The following is a 21,888-nucleotide window of genomic DNA, read 5'->3' as shown; positions in this document are numbered from 1 at the left end:
AAGCGCACCACAGAACTGCATGAAAAAAAAAAGTCCCAAAGAGTGGGTACACTGAAGAAGTAAAATGAGACACGCAGCGGAGCAGACTGAGGTGCACATCAGCATGGGGCTGTATTGGTTAGATAAACGCCTTCTGGGCCACATTGAGGCATGATGCAGCAAAATGCAAAACACCTTTAAATGTCCTTTAAATGGCAGCCGCTGCATTGTGCTTTCATTGAACACCTTACAAATGAAAAATGGATTGCTTCTACTTTTGCTGATTCCACCTCTATTGTGCTCCACACGGAAGCCGGCTATCTGAGGCTTTCATGCCTATGCAAGGAGGCACAGGGGGAGTAAAAGCCATTTTGAAAAATGTTCCGGCTGCACAGAAGACGTGCGGCGGAGTGATGAAGTGAGCCGGACTCCGCAGAATCACTCCTTAATGCTTAAACACACATGCAGACCCAGTATAAACCACGGTATTGATCAGCAGCTTTAGCCTGTCCTGCACTGTGACTGATTGCTGAGTGGGCTGGGAGCAGATCACACAAACACACACACACACACACACACACACACACACACACACACACAAATACACACAAAAGATCAACTGCGTAAGGTCACCTAACTCCACCACTTGCTGCAAGCTTCGAACAACCTGGCAACAGCTACAAGTAGTAGCAGTAGTTAGCAGGTTTTCTCGAGTGATTTAAAAATGACAGATCGCCGTCCCTAGCGTTGCTTCCATTGACCTGGAACATGCTTTGTTTGCCACAAGTCATTGGCTAAAAACAAGGCTTACCTGGCCTGTTTGTCATGGCTCAAAAACTGACATCCAGGGAAAAGTTTTGTTTCATCTAACAAGCATCTGCAGAGCAATTTCATACCCAACAGGTTATGATTCACCAAAGTTACGATACAAGATGACTAAGTCCTTGTCTTGTTAGCAAGTCTGCTAGTAAACAAATACAATGCGAATTGAAAGATGTAAACGTCACTACAAATTCATCTGTAACGCACTTAATTCTGAAGCAACTGTCATGAAATTTGGTTTGTTATAAATACGAGAACTTGAACGTGATAGTGGTTACTTGTGTATGTGGTCTGATCAGGTCTATGTCAAAATATTAACCTTCTCAACAGCCACAACATCAACTGGGACATGCAGGCTCCAACTTATGAATGGAAAACATCAACTGTAAATTATTTAGAACTTCAGCTCTTGGGACTTTCTGCAAAAATGTAGATATTTATATCTATTATATTGATGTAAAGCTGCCTGGTTAAATGACAATATCTAAATTGAGAAGTTCGGACTCATCATCCCATTTACTCTTTCCTTTTTAGTTTATATAGTAAGGTGACCCAAGGACACTCAGTTACAATACCATTACACTATTCGATGTATCTTAAAGAAAACTGACACTGTAATATACAAAAAAATGTATGCAAAACTTTGCAAATCTCTGCAGTTCATATTTGGCAATTGTGCTGACATTGCAGTAGGTGCTTCACCATTTTGCCGCCTAGTGCTGAGTGCAGTCTTGTTTCTTTTAATATTTTGGGGGGCTTTTATGCCTTTATCCTATAAGATAGCTGACGATATGACAGGAGAAGGGAAGTATGGCATGTAGCAAATGACCATAGCCAGGAGTCGATGCCCCGGCTGCTGCAGGGAGACTCACAGCCTCTGTACACGGAGCAAATTACATGGCTATCTTCCAACATTAGTCTTTACAGCATGATATGTTTCCCTTCACTGCAGCTCAGCAAGGAAACACTGATGAGCAAAACACAAAGAGGGAACTGAGGACTAAAATGTCTGTAACTTTGGAAGATAAATGTTGCACAAAACAAGGGTTGCAATTTTGCTCCTTATCTCTTAAACCGGAATCACTCTGAATATCCTGGTGGCTTAGGAGTCTAAGATGCTGACCAACAACAAACCTCCCCTGTTTGAGTACAGCTGCTCCTTACTTACTTCCTTACTTCCATGTCATCCCCTCTTTTCCTCTCATTTCCTGTCACACCTCTCAGTGTTTACTATCCAAGAAAGGCATAAAAACTACAAGGCCTGTATTGACAGAAGGACTAATTACAGTACAAAGTACATGCAGGCATATGAGTCTTATATTAAAACTTTTTTTTTAATTCTAACCTCTGCTCTTAAGAACTAGAGGTGTGTATCTTTCCCTCATTGCCACAAGCTCTTTCCAAACCAAACCCCTGTGTGAAATATTTATCTCATTTGCTAATGCATGCCACTGCTCAGGATTGGAAGAGGGTAAATACCACTGTGGATAAGAACAGTGATTGTAGCCTCACGGCGCCACTTGTGAAATCTCATTTGAGGACGCTTTAATATTTGATGCACTCTCTCGTAGAACAAAACATAAGTAATATTAAATGTTTACAAACAATTGTGAAAGCAAACAAATCCATGGAGTTCAGAAATTAAAATGCTAATGTGATACTACAGTATGAGGAGATACAGGAACAGAGGCAACACACACACACACACACACATCATCCACACATACACTGACAAAAAAACCCTTTTTTTTCTAGTTCTATTTTCAGAACAGTTCAGATCTTATAAACATGAGTTCCACCAAGTTGAAATGATGGGTTGAATGTTCAGAGTTCAATCAAATTTATTAAATTAAGATTCTAAAGAAACATAATCAGTATATTAGCAGACTTCCCAGCATGCAATTTAAGAGTTCAAACTCTCCTGAGACACTTCTGTTTACAGTTTGAAGAAGAAATACATGATGGAAAATTGTGTTTCTAATGAAGCGTAAGTTCCATCAGGAAGACTATGTTTATGCCTCATTCATCTGTCTTTTTCTGCACCCTCTCTCTTTACCAATTTATTCTCAATCAGCTATCCATGAGTGTTCACTCTTTAAATCAACCAGCCAGATTTAACCACAGTCTCCATCAGCCAATCATGTCATTGTGTCAAAACCTTAAATCTGTTCTCCTCTCTGCCGCTTTCAGCGGTAATTTCTGCACCAAATTGTTGCAACACTCCTCCACCCCATTCTCCTCCAGTTACTTCTAATCCAGTTCCCAGGTTGAGCTCATCAGAAGTCCAGTCACCTCATCCAGATCATCAGCCATCTCTTCACCACCACCACCAGAGTCTAGACTCTCTCATGGGGGTTTCCTCTACTAATCACGGCTTCAGTCCCGGGAAACATTTCCTGTTTCTCAGGAAATACATTGATGGGAAATGTGGAAAAAATGTTTTACTTCTTTAAACACACAGAACATATTAAAATTGATTCAGAAAAATGTGGGTTGACAGCAGGTGTGTGTGTGTGTGTGTGTGTGTGTGTGTGTGTGCTGTGTGCCGGTAAAACACAACACAGCCTATTTATTAACACAAAGTGCTATGATTAACAATCACATGCATACTCCAAGTATGGCCGTGTGGGATTGCGCCTCTATTGTAGGTAGTATGGTAACACCTTCTGGCCCATCAGATTCATTCTGTTGCAGGCTGACCTCTTGTGATTGCACCAATATCATGGTTAATATCATATCGTAGTTTGGCTCACTGAATTCTCATTCTCATGAAATCTCACTCTCAGCTGGGAGTTCTTTGTGTGAAATGAAGAACTGACTCTTAAAACTGAGGAAATGTAAAAACATTTACTTTGTAATGTTTGTCAGTCTGACTGAGGAGCTGTTGGTTCATATCAAGCTTATTGAACATGTTTTCTCAAGTACAACTACATTACTATCAATTTTATTTAACCAGAAAAATTAATTTGTTTTAAATCATTACAAAATTAACTCAACTTTTTTAGGTAGGTTATCACAAACAGTTTATATATTTATACATTTACACCCTGCTGTGATGTGTTGTTGGCTCCATTATCCAACAAAAATGTCCTGCCTACCCCATTCATCCAGGCCTCCATCCTTCATCCCGCCTCACTTTGCCTCTCAAGGGATGAGGTAAATAAAAATAACCTGCAAATCAGCTGACATGCTCCACTAAAGCCACAGTTCCCACAGGGACGGCCTCTGCACGGAGCTTTGTGATTTCAAGCGCTTTAGCATTTTCTATCCATGGTCTGTGGCCGCTGCTGCTCTTTTTTTGGGGGTCTAGCGCGATAAAGTAGCTTCCATAATCCAGTGGAGAGCCTCATGTGAAAAAAAAAAAAGGATTGGGTTGGAGGGGTCTGTGTAGGGTTCCTGCTGAGCCACCGAGGGATGAGAGGGGCTTCATCTGAGAGGATAAAACGACCGGCATGGAAGGGAAAGGAAGTGGCAGCGAGGCAGCCAAGGCTGATGACACAAGCCTGAGTCACTTTTTATGGATGCTACAAAATAAAAATAGATTGGTTTGGTTTGCAGGTGTTGAGCTTCCTTTCTGCTATTCATGTTTATGAGCCCTGGGTAAAAATGGCTTCCTCTGGCCGGCAGGATTGAGCTCATTTGCCTGTTTTTACGAGCTAGCCTCTCCTTGTTAATTCAGCCGATCGACTCAAACCAAAACAATTTAAATCTTAGGGAACGTGCTTGCGAATTTTACACCCCTATTACAGTTTTTTCACCTCTCCTCGCCGCCCTCCCCTCTCCTCTCTCCTGCTATTGATCTCCCAAAGCCAATGAAGACGGTGGAATAAGTCATGTCCACAGCACAGGAGCTACATGCAAGAATTTACCCAGCAACAGCGACATACAGAAATAAGCAGCCAACAAGAGGCAGTTGTACACGAGCCGATCAACACAGTAAGTCAGTCAAAATCAGCAAACAGAGCAGTAACTCATTCATTCATTAATACATGGATTAATTCAGACAGTAATCCACCCAACCAGCGTCTTAATGAATACCTGGTGGTGGTAACTGCCCTCCCTTCGATACGAGGTCTAAACAGGGAGAGAGTCAGAAGGACAAGGTCAGGGAGGGGTTAGTATAAAAACAGAAGAGAGGAGATTAGAATGGGAAATGACAAAATGGATAGGATAGGATAGGATAGGATAGGATAGGATAGGATAGGATAGGATAGGATGTGTCTAATTTTCACATTTTGTCAATCACTCCTATTTGTGTTCATAACATTGTACTCACCAAATTAACTGGAAAATGTCAAAGTTTTTAGTTTGAGTTTAATTAGTTCCTGCTTTATTTTGATTTGAGACTTTCCTCATGTGTCGTTGCTTCCTGTCTTTGTCTCTTTCCCGCCCGATTTATATGTCTGCGTTTCATTGGTTAACGAAACACACACTAAATACACTAGTTCCCAGTGTGTTTAGTGATCATACAACAAAAAAACTAAGCAATGTCGATAATGTATGCCGGTAGATAAGGGCATGATGCAAATACAGTACAGTCTTTGAAATCCTTAGATAGGGGAGAGTGGGGTAAGATGAGCCAGTGGGTAAGTAGACACCCCCCACTCTTTTTCTCTCAAGTGACTACAAATTTAGGAAGCACCTATCATTTCTCTCTGGCCATGATGGACAGGAGCACATAGAGAAATATGTTTTTGTTTTTTCATTTTTGGTCAAAGTAAATTTTCTACATATCATCAAATAGCAACCGTTGTGTGTATTTTACGTGTTGGTGATTTGCTGATGTATAAAAGCATGTGAATCATTTAGCTAAAGATTAGCCTGAATTGCTAAGCGAGGCGGGTTTGTTTCCAGAATGGTGGCTATGAGGCAAAGTGAGCCAAATACTGTGGGGTAAACTGAGCCAGTTGTTCAATTTACCTTAAAACGAGAGTGGAGGTTAAGTCAAGTTTTTGAAGAAGGAACGGTGTTTCAATTTAGTATTACACAACAGGTTTGATTTATCATACACACACTTACACACTGTAGAAAAGCTATCATCCCGAGAACCGAGAGGAGAGGGACCAACAGGGAAAAGTTTTCTACGAGACCTGTATCAAATTTAGAACACTGTCATATTCTGAAAATTAGTGGAAAATTACTGTGCATGTAAAAGTAGTCGATGTCTTTGTGTTCACCGATTTTGACAACTTGGTGAGCACAGTGTTACAATATCATGATTGACAGAAAACGGAACTGAATATCTTTGGGTTGTGGACAAAACAAGACATTTGAGGACGTCATCTGGAATTTTGTGAAACACTGGCATTTTATGGACCAAACAACTAATTGATCAGTGGAGAAAATGATCAACAGATTGACTGATAATGAAAACAATCATTAGACAAGAGACTGGACCTATTTTTAAGATTGTGACCGGATTAATGAACTGATTAATCGAGAAAATAATCAACAGAGTATATTGAGTATAAAATGCAAGAAAATGTGTATAATTGTTGCACTTAGGGTGAAGACTGAATAAACTGCTGCGTATCAAAAGTTTGTGTGAACAGCTTGACCTGAATAAGACCCTAACCAGAGCACGGTCAGTTCAGTACATGTGCACCCGATGACAGGAGCTCTCACTGCAGTGGAAATCGAACCACGGTGTCAAGCGAGAAAGATTATGGAATTCTGGTCGCATCTTATTTTACTGTTCCCTAATAAGACGCAACAAGCCTCGCTTTGTATCAAAAACTAGAAATAATATGTTCTTTATTAGACAGTAAAAAAACACAATGGGTCTGTCATTTTAACACTGTCAACAGTGGAATTAAAAAGACTTACTAAAGCAAGAAATGAGAAAAGCGAGTGCTATTAATTCCATGTTAATGGAGGGTCAGACTGTCAATGAAATAAAGAAGAAATGTCTCAGTATGAAAAAGACTTAAGAGAAAAACGACTCGCCACAGTAAGGGGCGATCGACGACTGCAGGAGGAGGAGAGGGTTAAGGGGAAGTTTACATCATTGAGACAGACGACAGAATAAGTGAAGATGTTCGCCTGGACAGACACTTCATAAACCTGCATGTGCAGATAAACAGCCAATACACCTGACAGCAGGTCATAATTGATCACTGAATTAATGATCAGAGGCTTTATAAGTAAATTTACAATTATAGTATAATTTGAAATGTAATCAAACAGGATAATGTGGACACAATTATGAAGTGTACTTTACTTTTCAAGCTCAAAATGTCTTCAAACAAATTAAACATACAGTCGTTACTGAAAAACTGGATACCAGCAGACTGACTGCACATGACTCTATGACAGGAAACAGGGCTGATATCTGAAACAAAACTCAAAATACGAGCTACAATTTCTCTTAAATCACTCGTATGCAACACTTAAAAACAAATCTGTTCATACGAGTGGTTCTTGCATGAGGCCCAACGTTATAATAACACATAACAAACCGTACTTTATATCAGATTAGATCGACACTGAACAAACACGCTTACACCCAAAAAGATCCTAAAAAGGCAAATTTTGTATCAAATTAGACAAAAACTAAAAATATTTTTATTAACCAGCAAACACCCAGAGTTATATTCCTATAAAAGCTTGAAATATTTTTGATTACAGTAAACAAACACAACTTTACCCTAATAAGAGTTAACAAGCCATACTAGAGGACAAATTACAACATAACTGTACTGTAAACTGAAGTGTTTTATTTTGCACTGGCACTTATTAGATCTTATTAGGGGGTAATCAGTGTCTAACACAAAATATAATTTCTAGTTGTGTTCTAATTTGATACAAAGTACGGCTTGTTAGTTCTTCTTAGGGTAAAGTTGTGTTTCAGTGTCTAATAAAAAATATTTCATACAAAGTATGGCTTCTTAGCTCTTATTAGAGTATAACTGTGTGTGTTTACTGTCTAATAAAATATATTATTTCTAGTTTTTGTCCAATTTGGCATAAGGGTAAAATAAAATGGGACCAGAATTCTGAACAAAGCCAACACTCTTCAAGAGCGTCCTCAGAACAAATGAGGCTGGCCGGCTCGGCTGCCAGTTTACCACTTGACTGACTGCAGTGACACAAGCAGCTGTTGTTCTGGCGCCACGTGCTGCACCGCATCCAGGAAAACAATCTGACCTGATCAAACCAGCTGCTAGCAATCTATTATACACACGCTCATTTGAAATGATTGATTTCTATTTAAGCTCATGTGAGTTATTATTGTGAAAGGGCCAGCATTACCCTAAGGTTCGCTTCCAGTACACTAAGCCCTGCCCGTTTCTTCTCGGCCGATTAGTCTACGCAGCATGCATGATTAGCAATGACCACGGGCTATTGGGCAGCGAGGAAACAAACGAATGAGGCCCGCACATATGGGATTCCATCTTTTTTTAAACTGAAGGAACGACTTGACACAATCGGTTTGCTGTGCGATGTGTCATTCATCCAGAGCCGGGTTATGTAATCTTCACTGTAGAATTGGTTTCTGGGGCGTGATAAGATGAAGCAGCGATGTTTAAACATTTTGAGGTGAGACCTAACTCTCCGAGAGAGGCAACAGCTGTTTTGAATTAATAATAGAAGGAGAAAGAAGAAGAGGAATAACAGAGTAGAGAGAGAAAAGGAAGATGGTGAGGAGGAATTCTGAAGGCGGTAAACAAAAGCAGGAGCTGGGGGATAAAGCTGGACGGCTACGCTTCACAGTCTTACCTTGGAGCGGGTTTTGAAGGTCCTGAAGGCGCCGGTTTTGAAGATGACCCTGTTCCTCTTACAGAGAATGAAGGCCACCATGCCGATCACCACCATCAACAGGAAGAGAGGCGTCAGAATGGCCATGATCCACAGGTTCCCGGGCGGCGTCTTTACCACAGCTATAAACATACAAACATCATTTATCAGTGCTTGACTGTGCGATCAATCATTCCTGAGCAGTTTAGCCTGAACCGACTCTTAAGGGATGACAAACACATCTCTGGTTCGACAAACATGTTTATTCACTTTCTTGTTGAGAGTTAGATGAGAAGATTGACACCACTCATGTTTATATGCAGTATATGGTGTTACACCAGTGCCAACAGCGCTCAAAAATATAGATTTCCCCCCTGGCCTACAAAGCTTTATATCCATCTATACTGTTTTGGTGAGAGTTGCTGAATTTTGGAAATATGTGACATGGTCTGTCTAGATGGCACTGGTCCTGTGGTGCTCAAAGCACCAAAAAAATACATCTGAAAAGCTCAAAAGCAATGCATCTTTCCAGAAATCATGACCCAGTCGTTTTAAATAATCCACAGACCTTGGTGTGAGCAGATTCGTGTAGGAACTACTTTCTTTCTGCAGTAGAATCTGTCAGAACTACTTTCTAGCAGGGCAACCTGGAACTGTCTGAACATGCATCAACATTTTATATTTCACTTGTTTGATCTGTACAAATGTCATGTCGGCCTTTGTAGTTTCAGTTAGATTTAGAGTGCAAATCTCTGTGAACAATATCTTCTTCATGTCACTCTGACAAAATCCAGATGAGGAAGTTGATGAAAATGTTGATATATTCATGTGAGTTGCTTTCAGTCATCACCATGCATTCAGAGCAGTAAGCCTAAAGGTGTAATACAACATGTTCTCAAAGGAAGCAATGTGTAAGACTCATATGGCATAATTATTCTGTCTTTCCTCATTTTCCTCATCATTTTTGCTGTGCTCAGGACATTTCACCACCCCAAAACACTTTGATGTCCTAATGCCTTTAAGAATAGATTGCAAAAAATGTATTATTTACACACTATTTTCCTAAAATATGCTAGAACTGAACAGCAATATTAAATATTAATAATATTAAACGTGGTGGTATGGTGCTGTTTTTGATGAGTATGCTGCACATCTGTATTTGTCTATCATAACATATGAGGCCTAGCAAAATATAAATGACACATTAATTAACAAAGCATTTAAGTTTTTATGATTAGACTACCATTGATTGGGAAATATATCATGTGATGAGCTTTGGAGGTGCCAGCTGGAAGATTTTCATTATGTTTCTGGTTTCTAATGCTAAGCCCGGCTAGGCTCAGTGGCAGAAAGAGTACTGAAAATCTGTATTCAAATACAAGTACTGTTACACTGCTACAATACTACTCAATTACAAGTAAAGGTACTGGTGGTAGAAATATACTTAAGTACAAAGTATTTGTCACAAAAACGACTCAGAGTATTAGTTACTTTCAACCACTGATGTCTCTCCAAACTACGGTTGCAAACTTTGTGTCGTTTCCTTAACCAGTAGTTGAAAACGTTAATAATCGATTAATCATTAACAACTTATAAGACTCCATTTTCAATTTTTCTGGTCATGTTTTTTTCATTTTTAAGTCTAAGAATGGCTGCTAATGCCTTGGCCCCACAAAACAATGTCAAATGATGTGGAATTACTGCCATGTCTATTGATTAAATATCCATGAATACATTTTGAATTGGTTAATTTCTTTACAGCAATTAATCGACTTGTGCTTAATCATTAACATCTCTAGTCTAAATGTGTGCTGCTGCAGCATTTTGTTTTGGGTTTCGTTAGCATGTCCTTGTTTTCATTGGCCCATTTGTGATCAGATCACCTGACTGGCTACTGAAATGCAGTCAAAAGGTTTGGACATCAATTCAAATTGTCCTCAGTACTCGACTATAGTAACTAAGTAGATTACATCTTCCGATGCATACTTAAGTAGGACTAAAAGTACAGACTGGAAAGTACAAGTACCCAAAAAACTACTTATTGACAGTAATTTGAGTATTTGTAGACTTAACATTTTCTGGCTGTTGCTTTATATTTAGCTCATTAGAGGGGTCTCATTCTTCTAATATTACTCTCAGAGAGAAAGCAAATTAGCATATTTCCTAAAATCTTGAACTATTCACTTAAATATTACAAAAACTGCATAATAAATATGGGAATGTGATGAAAGAAAACACCTTTGTAAACTTGAAATCTACATCAAGAAATGTGCTTTAAAGTACAACATTAAAAGCTTGCTTGAACCTGATGTTTTTCACTTCCTAAGAACTGATTTCTTTGAGGCTGTGTTTTTATTTGAAGGACTAATGCAGTTTGTTTCCACTGAGCCTGTTACGGCAAACTAGATTAATTTTACAAGAACATTGTGCTCAGTTCCTGGCTGGAGCGCAGTTAGGAGGAGCTGTGAAGAGCGCTGATGGTTGCTGGTGTCTCTCCAGTTTGTTAATTATGGATTCTGGGGAAATGTGAGAGAGAAAAGGTGAGAGGGAACACTTTGTCCTCTCCGACAGCTACAGTTATGAGCATCCTGCTGAATGGTCGAGCATCGTCTGAACGCTGTTACAACAAACAACGACAACAGATGCATATAACTATCATTTTCCGAGCTTCAGGTAAGAGTTGAAACACAGTCTCTGAGTCTGAATTTGCACTGACATTCTATAGCGTTATAGGATGCATAGGAAATTACAGAAATTATGGAAATTTATGGAAAACCCAAATGCTACACTGTGCACGGCAAGTGAAGATTGTTACGCATAAGTTCAGCAGATAAACCCTAAAGAGCGCTTAGACTGTAAATGTTTTCTGCAGTGTGGTGTCTCTGTGTGTTCTGTGAGCATCTATAATATTATACACACATATTTCCTCAATGCAAAATAAGAAACAAAAAGAAAATGTGTAAATATGCGAGTCCACAAACTGCACTGTTCTTATTTTTATGTTAATTATTTCTATAGCCGGAGTAAATCGACACATACATGAATAAATGTGAATACTGCAGACTGTATACTTAGATTTAGCATTTATTGTAACATAAAGTTAAGACTAAAACCAAGGGGAAACCTGTCTAATAATAATAATAATAATAATAATAATAATAATAATAATAATAATAATAATAATAATAACAATAATAATAATAATGACATACTAGCACATCTGAAGCACAATAACTTATAAGTTATGTCTTGTTTGTTTAATATGCACAAAAACCAAAGTGTAAAAGTGATAATTGGTCATTTTACAAAGAGCTGTGAGAAACTATTTCTTGGCCAACAAATAGTATTACAGTGTGGTATTATGGGAAATGTAGGGTTTTGAGCGACTGACCCATTCGAGAGAATTAAAATCTTTCTACTGTATCGCTTTTGATCATTCTTTTAAAAATAAAGTCTCTGGTGAGTCCCCCAACTTTAGAAAGTACCGTACAATACCAAATCACCAGAGTGCTGCTTTAAGTCAACTTCAATGCACTACAAGGAGTTCATAACTGGTTATGAAACGGTCTCAATTTAATACTGATGCCTGTTCATGACCTACAAAAGAAAACAAGAGCAACAGGAGGATTGGCTATTTCTATGCATTTATCCTTAATGCATCCCACTGAGGCAGCTTTTTAAAAGTAAAGTTCAGCTTTAATGTGACATATACAATCATACAGAGGACAACATACAGATTCAGGCCCATGTACCAACTCCAGATGTTAGCCAGCGCCTTGTTCAGGGGTACTGACTGGAGAACTGACCTAGTTTACATGTTTTTGATGGTGGTGGGGAAGCAAAGCACCCAGAGGAAACCCACACAAGCACAGGGAGAACATTCAAACTCAAAGTTATGTTTGCCAGTTAAAAAGAAGCAGGAGGGGATTTTTTTAAATATATAATTTTATTTTTGACATTTTATTTTGTGGTTATAGTGGTGGGAATACTGCTGCTTTTGGCCTCCTTCAAAATCAAGACATAATACAACAATAAACAAAACAATATGAAAGTTAAATGTGTGTTAGAGGCTGATATTTTTGCGGGAATCCTGTGGGATTCTCGCGGGACAGGAGTCAGTTTCATTAGTCCGGGATGGGACAGGAAAAAGTCAACAGGAGTGGGCAGTATGGGAGTTCTTTACATATATGCATGCATTTCTAACATGAATAAACACTATTTTCTTTATTTTTTAATATAATTCCTGTTGATCGTTTTTTCTTTCTTTTTTTTTTTAAATTCTTTTCTTATTCTTTCCTGCAACCAGTCACCAGAGCGGTGCATAATGTGTGTGGACTGTGGATTGACGGGAACAGGACGGGAGGGGAGTCATTGTTCCGGGACTGGGACTGGACAGGACTATTTTTGTGGGAGTTGGATGGGTGAGGAGTGACAATCCACTCCAGTGTCACCCTCTATTGTGCGTTATTAATATTAATTAGATTTTTAAATTATACAGAACAAAGAAGCACTGTGGACTAAACTGAGAAACTATCTGCAGCTGATGTCCCCTTTTCTAATTTTTTATATTCATTGTCTGCACAGAAGATGTAAAGGTTTCCCCTTTTTTCTCTTTGTCTTTGTTTTGTTGAGTGTCCACATGTGTTGGTCAGTTTATGAATTCCTTTGGACATTCAGGTAAATAAAACCCTTAAATAAAATGAGTCTATGTGAAATTATCCATTCACAAGCCAATATTACTCTATTTTTACTTGATCTTTTCTATCTCTACTTTTTGAGCAGCTGTAATGTGTGAATTTCCCCGTTGTGGGATCAATAATTCATCTTATCTTATCTTACATCGTCTCTCATGAGCCTGACTTGCTCAGTCCTTCACAAACATGACACGTACATGTATTGTGTAACTCTGTGCAGTAGGACAAGAAGCTTACGTTCGGCCTGCACTTGCACAAAGTATCCCAGCGTCAGAGCCATGGTCTGGGAGTCCAGACTGCTGAGGGTCTTGGCAGCGCTGGTTCCAGTGATGGGTGCTCCGTTCAGCTGGACGTAGTACGTCATCTCTGCCGGGTTCTTCGGACCAGGCAGTCGACGCATGTTCACCATCTGAAAGAGGACAAATAAAGTAACAAAGTGTTATCATTTGAATAGACTACATAAACGCCAGACTCGTTCGTTCAAAAGAATAGTTTACTTTAAAGATGAGCACAACATATCATCTCTAGCCAGACTTGCTTTATCTCTTTGCACCAACAGATTAAAAGTCGCTGCTACATCTGCAGTGGCCCAATCAAAATTCTGAATCGGCTCGGCTGCTTTGATCATGACGAGCCATTTGCTGCAAGATAGCTGCACTTGGAGAAGACACTCGAGGATAACTGAGTAACTTGAAATCTCAATTTCCTTTCATCATACATCAAACACCTTTTTTTTTTATTTGACGAACACATCAGACAATTTAATCAAGTCTGGTAATTTGATTTTGTCATAAAAAGAAGGGACGCGTGATATTAAATGGCTGGATGATTTCTCCCCACACTGCAACTCCCAGTCCCCCTCCCACCCCCCCATCACTGGAAGCCTTTCCCTCCTCCATTTCTGCAGCCATAAAACTGGTCATCTGTGACTTCCATAAAACTATGAGGGTGTGTAAGGCATAAAGCCCGGGAGGAGTCGTTGTTGTTGCGCCAAATTGCTGTCTCAAACTGCACAACACGGAACAGCGGGTGGGGCGGTGACACATACAGACAACAGCATTCACACAAACCTTGGTGCTCATGAGTACCTTCAGTTCAAGTACACTTAATCCAGGATCATTATCCCACACAACTACATCAATCTAATTCTAACACTGTCTAATTTTAAATGATCATACTCATAGAACCGCACCAACAAGTCTAACACATCCAAACTGTCCTGTACCATGAGTTTTTCATGGTTTTCATTCGCAGCCCGTGCTTTAATTTCAGCGCACGATGGAAATCTACTTGCAGAGACTTTCCACCTTGCTGGCTGGATGCCTAATACTTCATAGTTGGAAGTGTACCATCATCCCACAGGCGATGGGTGGAGGAGGTAATGTCTTGCCTAAAACTTGGAACAGCTTAAATATACAGTCCAAGTCTCCACCTAGAAGTATTATAAGGTCTGGCAACCATTTCTATCCTCTTTTGACTTTGAGTTCCCTTCCATTAATACAATGTACCCCCCCCCCCCCCCCCCCCAAAAAAAAACCTCCATCCTACTATTTATTTTATTTTTGTTTTATTCTGTTATTACTATTATTATTATTATTATTATTATTCATTAATCTAACATTGAAGTGGTACATCACTTTTTGAATTTCCATGTCTTCCATCTTACTTTGGAGCAATGAGTACTGCTGTATTTTTCCAATATGAGAAAATCAACAAAAAAAAAGTGGCACAGACTTGAGGCCTGCTTACTATGTATATTGTATATTGTAATCATTATTAATTCATTTGCCTATTTATGTTTGAAGGTTTCATGTTGTCTGGCAAAGCAGGGACAGTTTAGTCCTTTACTGATTTAGTCCTTATTGATGCATTCAAAGACACTCCGACTTGCAATGAGACTCAGACTTGGAATAACACAAAGAAAAAAATAAATAAATAAATCCAGTTTTGTCATGCTATTGGTCAGCCTTTATGCCTGTGTCTGGGTTTTTTACAAATATTTAACCATTAAAAAGTATTAAAAAGTTAATAACTTTGACTAAGCAACACTCAATTAGTTTAAAAAGTTTTTTTTTTATTTCCTGAAAAGTAACAGTTCTGAACATAAGAGGTTTCTGCCTGACAGTGACATATTACTAGCTGATGTTCACTAGATACTGAAAGTGAATACCAGCATGAAACTGCAATAAAGTATTTTTTGTGCTGAAAAATGCATAGGAAAAAATCCCAACATGCCATTGCCTATATTCTAACAAATAAAATTGTATTTTATTTTACAGCAGTTGGCAACTATCTTAATAGTCCAATGCTGTAATGTCCCCTGCTCAGCAGGACACCGAGGTAAAAAGGTTCATTTCAAGCCCTGGCTCCCATTCAGCAACTTTTTTAATGCAAAACATTATTACATCTGCAACAATGACAACAACAAAATATTATTGATTAATCTCCTGAATATTTTCAGCATTGATTAACTGTTTGGTCTATAAAATGTTAGAAAAAAAAAAAAAAGAAAAATGTACCAGACCATTTCTAAAGTTCAAGTTGATGCCATAAGCAGTCAACCAACAGTCCACAACTAAAACAGATATTCAGCTCACTATAATCTTAGATGAAGAAAAGCAAGAAAAAAAGCTGGAATTAGTGAATGTTTGACCTTAATGATTATTATTATCAAAATAGTTACAGATTAATCAGTTTTATTACAGATATAATTCCCACTATCAATTTTGCAACGTGCTTGCTGACTTTTTTGTGTGTGTTGTGTTTCTGAAAACTTCATTTATGAGCACTCAGTTACTAATATAATATTGTAGAGTGTGAAGCTGTCGTCGGCACATCAAGAAGAAGAGCGTGCTGTCCAGGGTCCTGATCGCAGAGCTTTCTCAGATGTTCACCGACTGGTGGCCAATAGTTTGCCTTCAACTCAGGCTCATTATTCACTCACTATATTCATTTATATCCAAGTTCCACCTTTTTGGATTTTTTGTCAAATAGTAAAGTCATAGGTAGGGAGGAAAAGGAGGAAAGAGAGAGAGAGCGAGAGAGAAAGAGAGAGGATTACATGCAGGTCAGCCTCGGTTTGAGACTCGTGCTGCTGAGTCCTTGGTACATGGGGCAAATGCTCTAAAGTGAGCTATTGGGGTGAAGCCCAGAGTCCCATCAGCTTGGCATTTACTTTGTCTCTAATCCTCCTTTTTTGCGACATGGTGTCCTTTTCAACAGTCGACTGTTCTGTGCTGCTCATGTCTTCAATGCAAGCTCACAGTGCAAGTTTATTTAAGCCTGGCTTGAGTTAGCTTCGACTACACCAGAAGTTGAAGGTTAATTCAAGCCGGGTTTTCTTTTCACTTAAGCTCATATTTCACTTTGAGCCTTGATGGAATCCTCTAACTTTTATTCCAGCACCACAAACGGGTCAAAACTGCTCAACTACACCTTCATGCGTGTAAGCATGCTAACACGCTAAACTAGGCTGATGATGATTGTACACATTACACCTGCTGCAACATCAGCATGTTAACATTGTCATTGTGAGCAGGCTGCCATGCTGACATTAGTATACAGCTCAAAGCACCACCATGCTTCCTGTAAGAATAATCTCAATGGGCCGGTGCACCATCACTGCTGGTAACTGCACTAGAAATGTTTTTTTATACTGTTGATTAATAAATTTCATCATAGTTTTAGTCAACATTTTTTTCCAAGCAAAAAAATGAGGCAATAACTAAATGAAAACTAATTTATGATGACAATAACTATGAGGAAATTTACTGACATGCTTATCAGCAACTTAAATTTAGATGAAAATGTTGTGGAGGGAAGCTGGGAAAAGAACCAATCAGATCCGATCCCTTTTGTGGTAGGGAGGTTAGATGCACACAATTGGACAGTGCTGTTCTACCCAGGAAGTCAACTACCGTGCAGTTGTTGCGTGTCTCACAAGTTGTACAGAAATGTCTAAAAAAAAAATCTGTAAAAGCAAGGAATCACTGTCTGTCTCTCACATTCTTTAGAACCGCTCATTTGATCTACTTCAAATTTGGCAAGTGTGTTACTGGAGATCTGGGTGCAGTGTCGGATCTGGTGCAATATGGACATGCGTCACATTCGTAGCAGTCGGGAATGGGACTCATCAACATAATGACATCATCGGCACGTCGCCAAAGCACACGGCTGCACCCGGTCAGCACACTTCACCTGAAAAACAAGTTGCAGCTAAAAGACCTCGCTCATGATCACCTGAAGTGTTTTAGCAATTTCTAGAGTTTTGTGTCTTAGACACAATGTGGCCCTTTATAAGCTCAGACATGGCTTATCAGGGCAGGAATTTCACAGTGGTCGTGCCCGTTTAGTTTAGCCTCATGGCCCCCGGGCTGTTTTGTGTGCCGACTCCCAGCAGAGAGAGCAGAGAGTCCGCTCAAGATGAGCCGACAGAGGCAGCATGTGAATACTGGACAGAAGTGTCGTAGTGATAAACACTTTGTTTGATCATGAAGCCTGATGTTACTCTACAATTCTGTGGCTGCAGACTGGAGTCAGTCCACAGTGAAACGTCTGTATTTCCATGCATGCCTGTGCTCCGTCTCTCTCTGTGGAAGCCCATGTCTGATAATGTCATGGAAAAAAAATAAGATCCTGTAAGTCATTATGATGAAATTTCTTTATTTTTTCTGATATTTTTATGATGAAATGAGACTTTCAAAATAATGAGTCAGTATCTTAAAATAATGACAGCATTTCAAAAATAATGACTTAGCACTTTAGCGTAATGATTTAAAATCTCAAAATAATGACTTAGTATTTCAAAAACAATGACTTGATGACTTGGTATCTTTAAATAAGTTAGTATCTTAATATAATGACTGAGTATCTTAAAATAATGTGAAACCTTCTCAAAATAAGGAGTTAGTTTAGTTTAGTTGTTACTTCAAACACCATGTGAGAGAATGTCACAGTAATCTTTGAATTTCAGGTCCACTATTTGACATGGCATGGAAATGATAATGTCTAGATGACTGAAAAAACTACTGACATATTAACATTTACTTTGGGTTTAAGGTAGAGTCAGTAGGATTTGCCTGAGCTGTTCCTAAATGCATCAGGATATCAAATACGTCCCTGGTACAGCCAAACAATGAGAGAAAATAAGAAAATACAGGCAGAGAGAGCCACCACCACACACTTGTACTGCATCATAAACATTGTTTTTTGTCTTTTTTTAGGAAAATATTGCAGATTATACCTTTAATTAATTGTTAGTTGATATTACTTGAGTAATAAAAATACTCTCCGTAATAACTGATGCATGAGTCAATGGATTACTCTCTGGAATAATCGATACATTTGTTGATAGATTAATGGAATAATCATCAGAACAGAACAGGCGTGTTTTGAACATGCACTGTACTAGTTTGGATAAATTTTACATTTAATGTCAAGGAAAACAAGACCATCTGTGAACTGTGAAGAGACAATCATCGGTAAAAACTGGTCAAGCAGATCAGTTTCAGCCAAGCAAACAAAGAGGGGCTCAAAAACTCCCAATAAAGCGAAGCCAACTGGGACAGCAACGAAACAATAATTGTAAGCAAAAGGCATTTTCATAAACTGCAATCAAATCTAACACGGCCGATGTGAGCGAACATTAATGGGTAACATTAGCCTGTGTCAGACGATCATCTTCAAACGTTATTAACTTATTTGCGGGGTGAAAGTAACACCAGACTGAGGCGTCTCCGTCGGGGGGGAAATGCAGCATCAGCATCTCCCACAAAAACATAATTCCATCAGTTTAATACAAATTGTTGAAAAAAAGCTTGTGTAAGACTTTTCTTGTTTGATAAGAATAATTTATAAATGTGTCTTTTGTCAATAATAGGTGAAAAGGGTTTGTGTAGACAGAAGAAAAAACAATGAGACAGAAGTAATAATGAAGCAGTGATTTAAATAGTCATCATCAGCAGGCATACATCCTTAAACTCTACTCACTACTGAAATTACTACACTAATATCTACTAGTTTGCTTCACGTCTCAATAGCAATCAAGTCATGGTACTAGTAGGTTTTGTGTAGATGTTGTACAGAAGTGATTCAATAGTTTGGTTCATGAGGGTTAGAGTCTCATGTACATAATAGTACGCATATAAAAAGTATGAGGAATCAATTATAATCCAAATAACCAACGAAAAGGTTTTGTACACTTTCCTGATACTGGATTTGAACTGAGCGTGCTTATGCTCAGACATTTATTATGAAAATTAGAAATAAATTCCATGAATGAATCATTAAAAAAAACAACACAGTTGCTGAGTTGTGTCACTCAAACGGCCGCAGCAAAACCTCTCTGCTTCCGCTTCAGTCTGCCTCTGAGTCTAAGTCCGCTCAACAACCGGGAGATGAAGACGTTACATTGCCTCAGAGTCCTTTGACAAAGGCAGCAATTCTACCTCGCAGCAATCAATACTGGTTTAAGTGTGTGCTATCTTTAGAGCATTTTCACCTCTTTACTTTGCTGTCAGACAGCCCTTTCTGATGGGGAACTAAAACACAGTCTGTGCTCTCTTAACAGCCACCAGACTCCTTTAAAAAAAAGTAATTTTACCTCACAGAACATAAGAGCTGCTGCTATTGCTGCATTCAGATCTGAACTAACCTGTTAAAACAACAAAGTCACACATTAAAACAGTAGTAGACCAGCAACTCAGTTCCCCTTTGGAAAATGAAAAAGTAAAGCTATGGTTAGCTTCCTTGGTGGGACTCCTAAAGGGACATGTCAATCAAACATGATCTGCCATGCCCGCACAGTTTGGAGAAATGGTCTAAATAAAGAGAAGAATGTGCTGTTTTTATTTTAAACTACAGTTTTTCTTTAGATATGAATTTTCTATTTTCACTCAGATCTTTGTAGACGCTTAATGAGACACTCAACTTGAAGCCAGAGGCTTTAATAACAAGTTAAAGGATATTTCTTCCAAGAGTATGTTTGAGTGGAAATTCTGGGGAAATGCTCAAAAAAAACCATTAAACTTTAAACAAACCCTTTCAATTTTAGTTAGCTAAAATATTCTGATATTAAGCCAACTAAAATGAAAACAATTCAGATGTCAAAAATATGACTGAAACTCAATCAAAATTTGGATCACCTGTGTAATACACACAAAGACGTACAGAAATCCCCCACCTACCTGTACAGTGTAACCCCCCACAGTGGAGGCCCGCCGAGAGCGCACCGTCCGAGAGCCCTGCCTGGCCGCCACCAGGAAGAGCTCCGCCAGCCGCTGCTCCATCATGCTGGCAAAGCTCTGGTAGTTGGCCTCCAGGGAGGCGCTGTCCACATCCTGGATCACTGTGAAGGGGAGACGAGAGAGGACAGAGGAGGGATTTTAGGGGAGCGGAGAGGCGTTCAGGCAGGCAAAGAGGGGCGAAAGAGGAGACGGGCGAGGGGGAGACGACAGCGAGAGATGGGAGGAGAGCAGAGAAAATGGGTGAAGTTAGAGAAGAAGAGAAAAGGGAGATCATATGAGGACAGAGAGGAGAACAAGAGAGGAGACAGGAGATGAGTGGGGGATTAAAGAGGACTGGATGATCGTCCCTTCCATTTAAGAGCTGCTCATCCAGAAACTTCTATTACAGCTGCAGCGAGAAATAAACACAAACACATGTTGGTGCACACACACACACACACACACACACACAGGTGCTTGCATCAATCTCGCTCATGAGTCCGTCTCTTACTAGAGGCTATAAGTGAGATAGAGCAGTGGACAGACTTCACACACACACACACACACACACACACACACACACACACACACACACACACACACACACACACACTCGAGCATCATTCACACCCGGCCGTGATGTGATGTGAAGTGATCTCTCCCTCTGCCCCAGTCAGGAAGCTGTGAATTATACATCAATAGGTTTTCCCAGGAACAGAGCGGCTAAAGACACTCTGAGCGCTGAGACTGAGCAGGCGGGCAGGCGGGCGGATGAGGGAGCGAGCAGGTGAGAGGAGGGGGGGCTGAGAGCGAGAGAGGGGAGGGGAGGAAAATGTAGAGAGCCAATACTATTGTGCTGAATTGCACAACAGCGAGCGCCAGGGCATTTAACTAACTGCTGTTTTGTTCAATCGATGCAGCTCTTGATTACCACTGATCACCCAGCAGCACTTTTGTCTGTGTGTCTGTGTGTGAGTGTGTGTGTGTGTTTGGGGGTGTGTGTTTGCACAAGAGCAATTTACCTGTTATCACCCAATAGTTCTTGGTTGCCATCGACGTGTTGAGATTATGGTATTCAAGGGCTGAGGAGAGAAAAAGAGAGACAGAGGCAAAGTTACAGGAATCTGCAGCTTGTAGAAAGCCTCATTCACTTTTGTAAAAACCATCATGATCTGCAGGATCAAACCAGTTTATGATCCATTTCCTAAACTGCACACACACTTCCTACTCACCACATTTTTTCATAATTCTCTAAAAAAAAAAAAAAAGCACAATGTATCACAGGTAGAAACATGCATCAAAGGGAAAATTAGCCCAGCCATAATGTTACTCTTCAATGTATCATTTTAACGGATAGCTTGGATTAGGTGAAGTGTATGAAGTATTTATCAATAGTCAGTGAATAACCTACAGACTGCTTTGCCTGGCCACCA

At 39.4% G+C, this 21,888-nt stretch overlaps 1 protein-coding gene across 3 annotated transcripts in view; it reads right to left on the bottom strand.

Annotated features, from left to right (window-relative positions):
• kiaa1549la (KIAA1549-like a) overlaps positions 1–21,888 on the bottom strand; it is a 167,539-nt gene that overhangs the window by 52,718 nt on the left and 92,933 nt on the right. For 2 of the 3 annotated variants that reach the window (XM_084734596.1, XM_084734595.1), the window contains 5 exons: positions 21,478–21,537; positions 20,417–20,577; positions 13,470–13,641; positions 8,521–8,681; positions 4,840–4,875 (listed from right to left, as the gene is read on the bottom strand). In XM_084734596.1, the coding sequence (XP_084590722.1) occupies positions 4,840–4,875; positions 8,521–8,681; positions 13,470–13,641; positions 20,417–20,577; positions 21,478–21,537 (590 nt within the window). The remainder of the gene's footprint in view (positions 1–4,839; positions 4,876–8,520; positions 8,682–13,469; positions 13,642–20,416; positions 20,578–21,477; positions 21,538–21,888) is intronic. The other variant, XM_084734597.1, reaches the window with a different exon arrangement.

The sequence above is a fragment of the Lutjanus erythropterus genome, chromosome 13, assembly GCF_056507025.1.
Source record: "Lutjanus erythropterus isolate fLutEry1 chromosome 13, fLutEry1.hap2, whole genome shotgun sequence".
Taxonomy (NCBI): domain Eukaryota; kingdom Metazoa; phylum Chordata; class Actinopteri; order Lutjaniformes; family Lutjanidae; genus Lutjanus; species Lutjanus erythropterus.
Note: the sequence above shows the minus strand (reverse complement) of the source record. Positions and strands in the feature narration are given on the sequence as shown.